At 38.5% G+C, this 15,848-nt stretch overlaps 1 protein-coding gene across 2 annotated transcripts; it reads left to right on the top strand.

The window, feature by feature from the left end:
- The first annotated feature begins 378 nt into the window (after window positions 1-378).
- LOC143614134 (mediator of RNA polymerase II transcription subunit 15a-like) lies at window positions 379-12,525 on the top strand. Of its 2 annotated transcripts, XM_077087726.1 has the most exons (12): window positions 379-436; window positions 920-1,052; window positions 1,223-1,334; window positions 1,819-1,939; window positions 2,047-3,168; window positions 3,249-3,319; window positions 3,656-3,730; window positions 3,992-5,170; window positions 5,847-6,185; window positions 11,562-11,753; window positions 11,861-11,949; window positions 12,273-12,525. In XM_077087726.1, exons 2-12 carry the CDS (start codon window positions 934-936, stop codon window positions 12,478-12,480), a joined length of 3,627 nt encoding a protein of 1,208 aa, XP_076943841.1. In that variant the 5' UTR covers window positions 379-436; window positions 920-933; the 3' UTR covers window positions 12,481-12,525. The 2 variants fall into 2 exon arrangements, with proteins under 2 accessions (XP_076943841.1, XP_076943796.1); XM_077087681.1 differs by lacking the exon at window positions 379-436 and having other exon boundaries at window positions 526-1,052.
- The last annotated feature ends 3,323 nt before the right edge of the window (window positions 12,526-15,848 follow it).

Raw genomic sequence — 15,848 nt, 5'->3', positions numbered from 1 at the left:
ACCGGTTACTTTTTTTTTTGTTTTTTTAATTAGTGGAGGATTGTTAAATGTGTAATTTTTCAACTAGTTGCAACAAATTACAAGGAAAACATGAAAAATAAGTTTCTATATTTTATCGAATGTTATTTATATATTGCTTCATTGTTAAACTAAACTTGTTCCTAGGGGTCCTGAAAAGTAATCCCAATTTGTTTGTTTCCACGGAGTCGAGATCATCTTTCACCGGCGACAGAGTCAAGGTACCAATCACTCTAATTGATTCAATTTCTTACATTTGATTATTATTACTTGTGGTTGTTTTTGTTCCGATCAATTACAACCAATTGCTACCTACCTAAACCCTAACTCCGATCGATAATTAAATTACGCATCTATCTCTCTGTACGCCTGCCTTTTATCTTATTCTCTCTTTCAATTTGATTTACACGATCATACTGTAGGTTCATTTATACACGATCATCTACGGATTTGTTTAAATGTTGAATGTGTTCTGTTCTATTGATTTGTTTTAGATTGTTATGTTTCAAACATCCAAATAAGTACTTTTGTCGGTTAAGGTTACTTGTATGTTCACCTATCAATTCTGATGACTGTTACGTTATAAACACGTCTTATTTTGCTAACTAAAACAGTAAAACACAAATTTGATTGCCACATTTGACCAATTTGCACACCCCTTGTCTCTTTGTATTCTTATCGCACTAATTTTGTCATGCAAAGTGATTTTTAAGTTTGATAATCAATAGTTTCACCTTCATGCAAGTAAAAAATTAAATGCTTTCTAGTAAGGAATTACTGTTTGACTCTATGTGTTAAAATCGTGTATTATATCTATCAGTAAGGTCTACTTCTGCAGAAGAAGGAACATTTATCTTTGCTAAGTTATTTTTTATTGTTACTTTTTTACTTTTCATATTAGGATTGAAAATCAAGATGGATAATTGGAGGCCTACTCAGGGTGCAAGTGGTGCTGCTGTTGACCCCTCCATGGAATCTGGTAATTGGAGGGCTCAGCTGCAAACAGATTCACGGCAAAGGATCGTGAACAAGATGTATGTACAGTATTCTTATTTTTTTGTGATCTTAAGAGTTTGATTATGCTAACCTGCTTGAGTGTCAATTGCTTGATGTGACTGGCTCTCTGCACTCTTTCATTTGTAAAATTATGTGTTTATTGCTAATGTTTACATCATTTTGGTTGACACATGTTGATATTGTGTAGAATGGAGGCCTTGAAGAGGCATCTTCCATTCTCCGGAAATGAGGGACTACAGGAACTTCAGAGAATAGCTATGAGGTTTGAAGAAAAGATCTATACTGCAGCTACAAGCCAGGTTTGTTGCGTTGTTTATGTTATATGTATGTTTTCAGTTTTTTCTTTTCGCTTTTGTGGAATAAGGATTTTGCTGTTGACCTATATCTGATAATGCACACAAAAACTGAAGATCATTAAACAGAAAAGAAAAACATAACCAGGATTTTATGATTAAACACCAAACATGACTCTTTCTTTATTATTGAATATAACCTTGCGCACCAAAAGCAATAATTCTAACCCTTAATCTAGGAAACTAAATAACCCTTAATAATTTTCTCATACTAAATCGACATATCCAAATAACCTGAATAAACATACTTATTAGAGTAACCTATCTTTTGACTCTTTCACGAAAGTGCAAAACTAACATTTGCAAGTGTCTTTGTTTATGAATGAACCATATACTTCAAAGTTAGAACAAATAAGTGATATAATGCCTTTTCATATAATGTAAGGTATTACGGAGCGTAAAATCATCATATATTTTATTTGGTTTGCAGGCTGATTATTTGCGAAAGATATCCTTGAAGATGTTGACTATGGAAAATAGATCACAAAATCCCGGGCCAGACGGCATGCAGTCAAGCTCTGCTGCTACTAGTGTAAACCCCTCAGATCCAGGTATTTCATAATATATAATCATCCATTATTATATCCGAATTGGAATGTTTATTTTACAAATAGGAATTTAAATTAGTAAATTGTCTGAATTTTCTCTAAATGGATAGGTACTCAGGTGATGCAACAAGGGCAGCAACTTCCTATTTCTGTGCCATCTAATAGTAGTCAGTCAGGACAACAAATGATGTCTCAGAGCATGCATGATAATATTGGTTCAACTGGAATGCAAGGCTCTTCTAGTTTATCATCTGCATTGCCACCTGGCAGTAGTTTACAGCAATCCACCATTGCAAATGTTGCTGGTCAAAGTTCAAACTTGCAGAACATACAAAACCTGTCTGGTGTTCAACAAAGTACTGTAGGAAATACAATGGGCCCCAGTAGTTTTGCAAATCAAAGGCAGCAGATACAAGGAAGACAACAACTTGATCCCCAACAGCAACAGCAACAGCAACAGCAAAAGCAACAGCAACAGCAACAGCAAACTCAAAATTCACATTATATTTATCAGCAGCAGCAGTTGCAACAACTGGCAAATCAGAAACTCCAGCAGTCCCCAATGCAACAGAATCTGTTACAGCCAGGTCATCTGCAACCATCTCAACAACCTGTTATGCAACCGGCAATGATGCAGACATCTCTCTCTTCAGTGCAAACTCAACAGCCTGTTGTACCACAGTCATCACAACCGTTGATGGGCCATCAGCAATCGGTTCTAAGACAACGGCAGCAAGTACAGCCAACACAGCAACAAGTACAATCAGTACAGCAGAATACAAACATGCAACAAAACCAGCTAATAGGACAACAAAATAACTACTCTGACATGCAGCAGCAGAGGTTGATAGGCCAGCGAAATAAGCTACCAAGTGTACAACAGCCACAACAACAGTTAATTGGTCAGCTTAACAATCTTTCTAGCATGCAACAACAGCAATCTGGTAACTCCAACATGCAGGCCAATCAACATGCGGTGCAACAAATGATGCAATCTAGTATGACAATGCAGCAACAGAATCATCACAGTTCAGCAACTTTGTTGCCAACACAAGTTCAACCACCATTAACACAGTTACATCAACAGGTGGGTAAGCAACAGCAGCCAAATCTGCTGCAACGCGATATGCAGCATAGGCTTCCAACTTCAGGTGTTTTTCAGCAGCAAAATGTGATTGATCAGCAGAAACAACTATTTCAACAACAGAGAACTATGCCAGAGGCATCATCAGGTAGGATTTTTATTATTTTTATGTTTTAATTTTTCAAACTTTATTTTTAACAAGCTAACACATGCAACTTCTAACTGTAGCATCATTAGATTCGACAGCTCAGACGATCAATTCGAATGGTGGAGATTGGCAAGAGGAAGTGTATCAAAAGGTGCTCTATATTAACCTACTCATCTTTTAGAGCAGTGGAAGCATCTGATGTAACAATTCACTTTGAGTTGAACAAAATCGTCATTGTTTTAAACCAGACTTTAGTTTTGCTTATTTTCGCACTGGTTTCAATTATTACATTTTGAGCAAAAAAATCATTACTGATAATAAAATTATAACCAAATGTCGAGCGTATACCAAGTTTTTGCTTGTAATCGTTTTAGTGTTGCCGTTTTCTTTCTTATACTTGGTTTTGGGGATTAATATTGTTCTATTTTAAATAGCATTGTAATAATAATGTATATCGTATACCTGAATTGTTTTCTTCTGATTGCAGCTAAAAGCAATGAAGGACCTGTATCTAATAGATTTAAAGGACATGCATCAGAAAATTCTTGGCAAATTGCAGCAGGTTAGTTAGTGGTTCTTATCAAAATAGGATATTTTTTAATTCGAAAAATGCATAGAATCATTTAAAGATAGTATGTTATCTTATAAAGGGGAAAGTTAACATACAAATTAAATTAACGTGCTAAACGTGAGAATCAAGTAGAGTAATTATGTATCACGTTTAGCACGTTAATTTCATTTGCACTTGATCCAAACCCATCTTATAAAAGCATACTGCTATAGACAATCTCCGGTTTCTCTTTTATGAACTTTTGCTGTGCAGGCCGATTCTCTTCCTCAGCAACCAAGAAACGAGCAACTTGATAAGCTGAAAATGTTTAGAACTATGTTGGAGCGTTACATGCATTTCTTACAAATCCCTAAGCAGGCTATAATGCCCAATTTTAAAGACAAGCTGGGTGTTTATGAGGGTCATATTATTCAAGTCATCAACTCAAATAAGCGTAAACCTGTGGGCCCACAGCAGCAAGCACAAGCACTTCCTCCAGCACATATGCAATCTATGCAACAATCACAACAAACACATTCTCAATTGACACAAGTTCACTCACACGAAACTCAGACAAATTTACATAGTAATATGGCACCAATGCAACCAAATATTATGGGAAATTTGTCAGGCGGTTCAAATGTTCAGCAAAACATGATGAACTCGATACAGCCCAGTTCTAATCTTGATCCAGGTCAAAATAGCAATATGAACTCGTTACTGCAAGTTTCTAGTGGCTCTCTACAACAAAATACAGTGAGTGGGTCCCAACAAGTAAACATAAACCAGATGTCATTACAGGCGAACTCAAATATGCTTCAGCATCCACATATTAAACAAGAGCAATTGCTTCAAAACCAGCAAATGAAGCAATTTCAACAACGCCAAATGCAGCAACAAATTCTGCATAAGCAGCAATTCATGCAACATCAGCAACAACAATTTCACCAACAAACAAAGCAACAGCAACCGAGTGGACAGATAAATGATGTCAGTGACATAAAACCTAGACAGCAAATGAGTATGATGAAATCAGGTGCTTATCAGCAGCATCAACGCTCTGCTTATCACCAACAGTTAAAACCAGGTGCTCCATTTTCACCTCAACTCCTCTCGTCTGCTTCTCCACAAATGTCACAAAATGCATCTCCTCAGATTGACCAGTCAAACATGTTAAAATCTGCCAACTCACCGTTTACTGCACCTTCTCCTTCAACATCATCTGCATCTCCTCTACCAGGGGAGTTAATAAATGGATTTCCATCATTATCTAATGTCGGGAATATTGGACATCAACAACCATCTTCAGCAGTTGCTATTGGTACACCGGGAATATCTGCTTCCCCTTTACTTGCGGAGTTCACTAGTCCAGATGGAACCCATGCTGCTGTTGCGTCAATTGGAGCTGGAAAATCTATTACAGAACAGCCTCTAGAACGCCTACTCAAAGTGGTCAGTTTAGAAATTGCACACGTTCATATAATGATATACACTCATTAGTAGATGTGGCAAGATGGGCAGGTTAATGTTGGTAACGGGTTTAAACAGGTCAAATTTTAGTACAGAAAAAACAGGCCAAATTCTATTTCATTTTTTTAAGAATAATATAAATGGGAAGATGTCACTCAATACCAATCAAGTTTTATCACTGTTCGAGTTAGGTTACTCATGTTTTATATTGTTTGGAATGAAACATTTATGAAACTTTGTTACTATGTAATGATTACTTTTTTCAAGTTTAACCTGAAGTAACCTGTTTCAGTAAGCGTTTAAAAAAATATGCTAATTTCTAACCAAGTTTCATAATTGTGACTTATGTCACTCAATCTTTACGGGTTTTAAAATATTCAATGGAACAATATAAAACTGGAGTGACCTAAATATCAACAAGTTATTTATGATTACAAGAATAGTATTATTACAATAATAATATATATATATCTTCAAATGAAAAAAAATTCAAATCGCAAGTATGCACCTATTTGAGTTGAAAAATAACCCAAATTAACTCATTTATAAGTAAATGAGTCGAATTGTTGAAACTGCCACCTAGACCCTTAAGGGTGTATTTAATATATTTATAACATGAAATTATAGGACTAACATATTTTAATTCATTTCTTTATAGGTAAAATTGATGTCACCAAAAGCTTTGAGTGATGCAGTTAGTGACATTGATTCCGTTCTGAGTATGATAGATAGGATTGCAGGGTCAGCACCAGGTAACGGGTCGAGAGCTGCAGTTGGTGAGGATTTAGTTGCCATGACAAAATGTCGTCTTCAGGCAAGAAATTTTGTCACTCAAGATGGAACAAATGGCACAAGGAAAATGAAAAGGTTTACAAGTGCAATGCCATTAAATGTTGTCTCTTCTGCTGGCAGTGTAAATGATAGTTATTTGAATGGTTCTGAGAATTCTGAGCTGGATTCAACTGCATCTTCTTCAATCAAAAGGCCCCGGACCGAGGTAATACTTTGTTTACAACATTATTGTATTACACCATGTAAAGAAGATGGTTGTAGTGAAAGTAATGTTTATTACTTGAAGGTGTATCTAATACATAAGCCACTACACCTATATATACACAACTAAACCCTAGCTAACAGCCCATAAAAGGCCCATGGGCTCTATCTAACCAAATGGGCTAAAACCCTAACTAAATACAATTAACACTCCTCCTCAAGTTGGAGCATAGATGTTAATCATGCCTAACTTGTTACAAATAAAATCTATCTGAGCTTTCCGGAGCGGTTTAGTTAGAATGTCTGCTAGCTGAAAATTTGTCTTCACATGAACTGGTTGAATGGAAGGAGGATCAATTTGTGTGCCTACTACCTGATCTCTGATAAGGTGGCAGTCGACCTCAATATGTTTTGTCCTCTCATGAAATACTTGATTCTTGGCTATGTGAATAGCTGACTGATTATCACAGTATAGCCTTATCAAGTCATTAGAAACAACCCCGAGCTCTCTGAGAAGACGACGAACCCATGTCATCTCTGATGTTACATCTGCCATGGCTCTATATTCTGATTCGGCACTCGACCGGGAGACCGTGTGTTGCTTCTTACTCTTCCATGATACAAGGTTTCCCCCAACAAACACACAATATCCGGTGGTAGATCGTCGAGAAATTGGACAACCTGCCCAATCTGCATCTGAGAACCCTGATATTCGACCATCTCCTTCTTCCGTGAAGGCACCTACACGACAATGACCCTGATCAGAGTATAATATGCCCAAGCCAGGTGAGGTCTTAAGATATCTTAAGACACGAAGGGCAGCATCCCAGTGACCGGTGTATGGTGTAGCCATAAATTGGCTCAGAACACTGACAGTAAAGGAGATATCCGGTCGTGTGACGGTTAAATAATTAAGTTTACCAACCAGCCGTCTGTATCGCTCAGGATCTTTCATTGGATCTCCTTCCTTTGGGAGGAGTTTCTTTGTAGGAAGCATTGGTGTATCAACAGGTTTACAACCCAGTAAGCCACATTCAGTTAACATATCAAGAACATACTTTCGTTGGGAGAGAAGTATTCCTTGTGGAGAGCGGGATACTTCTATGCCAAGGAAATACCTCAGTCGACCTAAGTCGCTTACCTGAAACTGAGACTGAAGAAACTGCTTGAGTTCGGAAATCCCGACCTCGTCATCACCTGTGATTATAATGTCATCCACATAAACAACTACGATAATCCTCTTCCCTTTCTGGTGTCTAAAGAAGACAGAGTGATCGTAGGCACTCCGCGTCATCCCAAACTGTCCCATAACACTAGAGAATCGACCAAACCATGCTCTGGGAGACTGTTTAAGACCATATAGAGAACGACGTAGTCTACAAACTTTCGAGGCCTCCTCCTCAACGACGAACCCTGGGGGCTGCTCCATATATACCTCCTCCTCAAGAACACCATTAAGAAAGGCGTTCTTGACATCAAGCTGGTGGAGCGGCCAATGATTAATGGCAGCAAGAGCGATGCAAATACGGACAGATGGCATTTTAGCAACCGGAGAGAAAGTTTCATCGTAATCAATGCCATATGCCTGAGAATACCCTTTTGCAACCAACCGAGCCTTTAAGCGGTGTAGGGAGCCATCCGGGTGTAGTTTAACCGTAAACACCCAACGACAACCAACAATACGCTTTCCTTTAGGAAGTGTTTCAAGATCCCATGTATGATTGGACTTTAGAGCCCCGATTTCATCTTCCATAGCCTGTCTCCATCCTGGGTGAGCGAGAGCGCTCGTCACATTTTTGGGAATCGGGTAGGAATCAAGGGTAGTGGTGTACGCATGAGATTCAGGAGATAGGTGGGTGTAGGCAACATAGTCCTGAATTGGGTAACGAGTACATGTCCGGGGTTCCTTGCGAAAGGAAATAGGTATATCGGGAAGTGGGGCACCAGGAGGATCATAAACAGGTGTGTCAGAGGTTGGTGGATCGGGTAACGATGTAGTAGTGAGAGGGGTGGATTGCTCAGATGTAGGCGGAGTATCGGAGGGTATTTCGGGGTCGTGGCCAGGTTGTGAATCAAGAGTCGCTGATGTTTGACCCCTACCCCGCCTAGCATATGTGAAAAGCAGTGGCGGAGATTCTGTCGGTGGGTCAGAATCAGTAGAGATTGGATCGGTAAAAGGAATTGACACAGGAATGGTGGGGATGAAGGGAGATGTGGGTATATCGAGGTCGGGAAACGGGTCAGAAACAGGAGTGGAACACTCGGGAAAGTAAGGAGACTCGTGAAAAGTGACATCGGCACTGGTAAAGTATCGGTGAAGTGATGGGCTATAGCATCGATACCCTTTTTGAACCCGTGAGTAACCAAGAAAGACACAACGAATGGCTCGAGGATCAAGTTTGATGGTTTTTGGACTATGGTCATGAACATAGGCGACACAACCAAATACTTTAGGTGCGAGAGGAAATGGATCATCGTTGGGAAATAGTATAGAAAACGGTGTTTTACCATGAAGAACGGTTGAGGGCATGCGGTTAATCAGATATGTGGCAGTGAGAACGGCATCTCCCCAAAAACGATGAGGAACACGTGATTGGATCATGATTGTGCGAGCAACATCCAATATGTGACGATTTTTGCGTTCGGACACACCATTTTGTTGAGATGTATAAGCACACGATGATTCATGAATAATGCCGTTGGTTTTTAAGTATGAAGAAAAGTCGGTGGAAAAATATTCTTTAGCATTATCAGATCATAAAGTTTTAGTGGTGGTGTTAAATTGGTTTTGAACATATGCATTAAATTCTCGAAATATGGAAAATACCTCACTACGAGATTTCAATAAATAAACCCAAGTAGTGCGAGAATAGTCATCAATAAAGGTAATAAAATATTCAAAACCCAACGTAGATTTGATAGGGCAAGGACCCCATACATCAGAATGCAACAGTTCAAAACAAGAACTGACTCGATTGGGCACCCTAGGGGGATAGGGACGCCTGGTATGTTTACCAAGTTGACACGACTCACAATGAAAATTAAAAGACGAAAGTGGTAAATCTGGTCGCATTTGCCTCAGAACTGCTGTAGAGGGATGACCTAACCGACAGTGAGCCTCCCTGACAGCGGAATCACATAAGTTTGCTACAGGATGCGAAAACGGGGATATACGATAGAGACCTCCTGATTCAAAACCAGTACCAATTACCCGATTTGTTCCTAGTTCATGAAAAACGCAGTGAGTTGGGTAAAAGGTCACAGAACAGTTGTTTTGTTTGGTAATCTGACTCACTGAACAAAGACTGGTAGGAAATTTAGGAACAAATTGGATAGAAGATAGTTTTAGGTTTTCCGAGTTACTGATGGATCCTATGCCGAGAACGGGACATGAAGATCCATCGGCAAGACGTACTGGTGCATGGGAAACATTTTGAAGACTAGAAAAAATACCCCGATTCCCAGTCATGTGATGTGTGGCTCCAGAATCAATCACCCATGATAAGTCAAGGCTAGAAGGTTTACCTGAATGTACCGAGCTGGTTTGAGGATGAGGCAACTGGGAGGTAAGAAAACGTTGAATAAGATCATGCTCCTCTTTAGTAAATGTATACATGTATGTATTTTCGCCCATAGTGATACACGAAACTGAAAATTGACTGTGAACAGTAACAAGTGCGGGTGGAGGGCAGGAACAGATTCCGGCGTAAACAGTTACTCGTCGTGAACAGTTAATCCCGGCAGCGAACAGTAATTCCGGCAGCGAACAGTAACTTTCCGGCAGTGAACAGTAATTCCGGCAGCGAACAGTAACTTTCCGGCAGTGAACAGAAATCCCGGCAGTGAGCAGTGTTTTCAGGCATGAACAGTGTTTTTCCGCGCGTGAACAGTGTTTCCGGCGTGAACAGGCCGGTGAACAGTGATTTCGCGGGAACAGTGCTCGTCAGTGAACAGTAGTTTTCCGGCAGTGAACAGTGTTTTTCCGGTGTGAACAGTGTTTCCGGCGATGAACAGTGCCGGTGAACAGTCTCGCGTGAACAGTGCTCGGACAGAACAACAAGGCAGGAGCTTGTTTCAGATCTGAAGGCTGCTGGTGACGGCTGGTCAGACTCAGGTTCGGGTCAGATCGCGGCTAGGGTTTGGATCGAGAGCCGTAGCTCTGATACCATGTAAAGAAGATGGTTGTAGTGAAAGTAATGTTTATTACTTGAAGGTGTATCTAATACATAAGCCACTACACCTATATATACACAACTAAACCCTAGCTAACAGCCCATAAAAGGCCCATGGGCTCTATCTAACCAAATGGGCTAAAACCCTAACTAAATACAATTAACACACCATATCTTGCTTGTGCTAACAGTGGGCTGTCTATTTTCTTTAACGTATCACTTGTGAAATTTTAATCGCACTTATGAGTTGCTACTTGCTAGAACATTTTACGAATCCATCGTATAGTTTTCCATTTACATGAGGCACTACATTTAGCCATGTAAACGAACCAAACGTTCAATGAACTGTAAATTGTTCGGTGGGAAGTTCGTTTATGTTGTTAATTTAATAACTAACAAATATGTACACATGTCTCGTTCGTGAACAATCGTTCATTTATGTTTCTAGGTGGTTTGTTTGCTTTTATAAGTTCATTCTTTACGTTCATTAATATATTCATTGAAAGTTCTTAGACTCACCGTATCTAGAGTAGTTTTTTTAACTGGTGTTCACTTGGTTATGCTCGTTAATCTTTTTTAGCTACGTTTGTTTGTTTACGTTTGTGAACTGTTTGTTTATGCTATCAACAAACGGACAAGAACACGATCATTTTCTTAACGAGCGTATGCAAACAACAAAGCCCTGTTTGTTTAATTGTTCATGTTCGATCGTTTGTTTGGTTAAAGTTAAACGAGAGAACAAGAACATGTCCCATTTACGTTTACAGGCCTAATCACATTGTTAATATTTGATTTTCAAATTCTATTTTGTGAGTCATGACAAAAACTTACCAGGAAATTCTAAATCTACAAAAATACCCTTAATTTGAAATCGGTGCATCTTCTTTGGAGGTACCAGGTGCGTGACAAACGAGTGGTTGGAATTGAGAATCGTTAACTTTGGAAATAATAAAAAGGCCTGTATTAAGAACCATTAAGGGTATTTGTGTCCTCGGGTATTTTAGGTCATATTGTCATCTGGACTTTTTTGGTCAGAATTAACATCAACGAAACCAAATAGATACTAGGGCAGCAGTAATACTGTTGTGATACTTGGTCGGTGTATGTATAGTTATATGCACTTATCCTATTTATATTTTAAATTTTTATTATGATAAATGAAGCTTGAAATGAAGCCATTTGTTAAAACATTCCATCTTCTGTTACAGTATAATCATGCTCTTTTGGAAGAAATAAAGGAGATCAACCGGGGGCTCATTGATACTGTGGTATCTATTAGTGAGGAAGATGTTGATCCGGCTGCAGTTCCAGAGGGTGGAGATGGAAGCATGATCACATGCTCATTCAGTGCTGTAGCTCTCGGTCCAAACTTGAAGTCACAGTATGCTTCGGCACAAATGGTATGTAATCATAGTATATAATATATGTTATGTTGATTATATGCAATATCCTTTTCATGTTCCCTGCGGACTTTTTATATAAACATATTGTTTCAATTTGTATGCAGTCACCTATTCAACCATTGAAGTTGCTTGTTCCTGCAAATTATCCAAATTGTTCTCCGATACTCTTGGATAAGTTCCCTGCAGAAATCAGGTGAGAAGTCATGTGTGTTTGACCTTTGACATCATTTATGGTATTAATTTTGCTATATTTTGTCGATAGTAAAGTGTATTTTTGTCATTTGACAATCATTGATGGTATTGATTTAGTAAAGGGCATTTTAGTCATTTGGTGCAAAATTAAACATATTGCTCAAGTAAATATGGTGAGAAGTCATGTTTGTTTGAGTTTGACCTTTAACATCATTCATGGTATCTCTTATGCTACATTTTGTCAGTAGTTAAGTGTATTTTAGTCATTTGGCTTCAAAAATGAAGCATAATGTATTCTTGTCTTTTGACATTGTTGTTTTGCAGCAAGGAGTTTGAGGATATTTCAACAAAGACAAAAACAAGATTCAGTATTTGTCTGAGAAGTCTTTCACAACCTATGTCACTTAAAGAAATTGCAAGAACATGGGATGCATGTGCTGCTGCTGTTATGTCAGAGTATGCTCAGCAAAGAGGTGGTGGTACATTCAGCTCAATATATGGTACCTGGGAGAATTGCTTAAGTGCTGCTTAATTTTGTTATGGTTGTTTGAAGTGTAAATGCAACTCTTGCAACATGTATAGTTCTATGAACACGGCTTTTATTACTTGTTATATTATATCTAGTCAAGATTTAAAACTTGGTGCTGATCTATGAAGAGCGATCTAATTAGTATTTATAAGGAGCATCGACAATATCTTTTATTTTTGTTATTTTATTGTTTTTATTATATTATTTCCATGTTTATCTCCTTTTATTTTAGTATAAATTGGATGTTAGCGTTTATTATTTAGAGAATTTTTTATTAAGTTCTATTGATAAGAACATTGTTCTTGGAACTTCGGTTCAATTTATCTGTGTTTTGATTAATCATGGTGTCTTGAGCCATTGTTCGCTTCCAATACTGCATCAGTACATTTATTGATAAGAACATTGTTCTTGGAACTTCGCTTCAATTTATCCGTGTTTGATTACCATGAGTTTCTCGATCCATTGATCGCTTCCAAAACTGCATCATTACACGATCAATGGCTCGAGACACCATGATTAATCAAAACACAAATAAATTGAACCGAAGTTCCAAGAACAATGTTCTTATCAATAGAATTTAATAAAAAACTAACAAAAATACCCTAACATCCAATATATACTAAAATAAAAGGATATAGACATGGAAATAATATAATAAAAACAATAAAATAACAAAAATAAAAGATATGGTCGAGTTATTCTATAAGGCCATGTGTAGTGGGGGGGCTACAATTGGGGGCGAATTGTGACACGTGGCGCCCAGTCATCAAAGGGTGTGAATTTGTTTTTTGGGGTGTAATGGTGTAGAGGCTACAAAGTTGGGCCCACAGTGTCTTTTTTTATTATTTTCTTTTTATAATTAAACTAATTAAATAAAAACCAATTTATTTAAATAATTAAATAAAATGTATTAAAATTAAAAAATAAATACAAAAAAATACATAAAACTAAAAAAAACACACAAATAATAAAAATAAACTATAATAAAAAACACACCACAACAAAATACATATAAAAATACAAATAAAAAAACTAATCTATTCGTCTTCATCTTCGTCTTCGTCCCCGTCATCGTCTTCGTCCTCCTCCTCGTCTTCGTCTTCCTCTCCGTCCTCATCTTCGTCCTCAACGGGACGATTATCCCACACGTGTTGAACCAAATCCGCCTTCAGTTGGTTATGTATATCACTTGATGTGAGCTAGTGAATGTTATACGTTCGTTGGTCTTGGGTTGGTTCAGGGAACTGTTCTGGAACGCTTCCTGGTATATTATGATACACGTATACATGGCATCGCTCATTTTTGCCAACGTCCATACACGACAAGGGTTTTTCACATAATGCAAACGTTTTTTTAGAACCCCGAAACACCTCTCGATATCCTTTCTCGCGGACTCTTGCTTCTTAAAATAATCTCTTTTTTCTTTGATAGGGTCTTGAAACGTCTTGACGATGATCGAGTACTTGGGATATATCCCATCTCCCAAATAGTATCCGTGACGATAGAAGGTATCGTTGACATAAAACGGTAAGACAGGCATGCTACGGCTGATGTAATACTCTAACACGGGTGACGCGTTGAGAACGTTTATGTCGTTGTTGTACCCGATAGAGCCGAAGTAGGCTGACCAAATCCAGAGGTCGTGTGAACAAATGGCTTGAAGACTAACCGTTGGCACTCCATGGTCACCACGAGTGTATTGACCTCGCCATGCGGTTGGACAGTTGGCCACTCCCAATGCATGCAATCTATACTCCCGATCATGCCTGGAAAAGAATGTTTGCTTTTGTGTACATCGTATATGCGAGTCAGGTCGTTTGAAGTAGGAATCCTCAGATAACGACGAGAGTATAATTGTATTATCCCTATACAAATAAATTGTTAAACAATATTTATATTAAAAACAATAGTTAATACAAATAATTTAAATATTACCGATGCAAAAATTCTCCAACGCATCTCTCGTTGTTTTCTCAGACATCTTTAAATACTCGTCATTGATATCGGTCGTGTTGCCGTATGCGAGGGTGCGTAGAGCCGAAGTACACTTTTGGATGGCGGAAAATCCTAAATATCCTCTTGCGTCGGGTTTCTGTTGATTATACTCATACTCCCGCTCCATATCTCCAACGATGCGCAAAAATAAACGCTTGGACATCCGAAAACGACGTCGAAACATAGCGTCGTTAAATGTAGGTGTGTTGTCAAAGTAGTCCTTCATCAAATGAGCGTTCGCTTGCGTACGATCCCGAAGGATATATGTAAGGCCCCGTTACTGGTAGCCCTACTCTTGTGTTGGATTTACTCATAAACACAGTTCTGAATATCAGAGTTAATTAAAATTTTCGCAGAATAATATAAAACATCAACAGTCATTACAAACATTCATAATCTTGTCTTTAAAACATAACTTAAACATGTCTTTTAGTTCAAAACATAACAAGTAGATCTTCAAATGCCGGCTTCTTTATTCTACCGCCATGTGTCCCCGCTCAAGCCAGTTGCCTCATTCTACTCACCTGCGTGCATACTAAAAGTCAGCTACGCTGAGTGAGTTCTAGTTAGTCACATAACTTACTTTACATACACATATACGTGCCCAAATGTACGCATTACATACTTAACCTGTCCATCATTCTTTCATATTTATATTCATAACTAACCTCACGTTATAAAGAGCATTTCACCCTACATACCTCGGATATTATTAGGGTCCGGTACCCTCCATCCTCGGATATTATTAGGGTCCGGTCACCCTTCATCCTCGGATATTATTAGGGTCCGGTACCCTCCATCCTCGGATATTATTAGGGTCCGGTACCCTCCATCCTCGGATATTATTAGGGTCCGGTACCCTCCATCCTCGGATATTATTAGGGTCCGGTACCCTTTCTTCCATACCTCCCTAGCATACTATCTATATACATAATCGTAAAGTTTTGTATGCACATACATCATTCATTCTTCATCTTGAAACATACATATAACATCAAACCATTACCTGACAGTACATGCAATTCCGAAGATCGTTCATGTACCGACAAGCAATCATTCATACAATTCACATAATACATATATGGCATACATTTATCACTTAGGATAAGTGTATTAACTAATCACATCGAGTATGCACACAGCCCCGAAAACATAACAAGGAATGGGGCTAGAAACTCACCTGAAGTAGGTTACGTTCACCGTTAATAGTTATTCCTTTCTTCTGTTGGGCACGGCTAACTGTATAATGTTCACATGTATCAATTAACTATTACCACTCATATCGTATTTCTATCTTTAAATAACCCACAACGAACGGGGGTCCGGGGGCAGCGCCCCTGGCAGCGGGGTTCTAGGGGCGGCAGCCCCTAGTAGGG

This window comes from Bidens hawaiensis, unplaced genomic scaffold (genome assembly GCF_021521415.1).
Source record: "Bidens hawaiensis isolate Kalapana, Puna unplaced genomic scaffold, B.hawaiensis_p1.1 tig00000237_1, whole genome shotgun sequence".
In the NCBI taxonomy this organism is placed as follows: domain Eukaryota; kingdom Viridiplantae; phylum Streptophyta; class Magnoliopsida; order Asterales; family Asteraceae; genus Bidens; species Bidens hawaiensis.
Note: the sequence above shows the minus strand (reverse complement) of the source record. Positions and strands in the feature narration are given on the sequence as shown.

Coding starts and splice junctions, on each gene's coding strand:
- LOC143614134 (XM_077087726.1), top strand. CDS start 934: ATGGATAATTGGAGGCCTACTCAGGGTGCAAGTGGTGCTGCTGTTGAC. Junction 3,320..3,655: donor AAGAGGAAGTGTATCAAAAG/GTGCTCTATATT, acceptor TTCTGATTGCAG/CTAAAAGCAATGAAGGACCT. Junction 11,950..12,272: donor AAGTTCCCTGCAGAAATCAG/GTGAGAAGTCAT, acceptor GTTGTTTTGCAG/CAAGGAGTTTGAGGATATTT.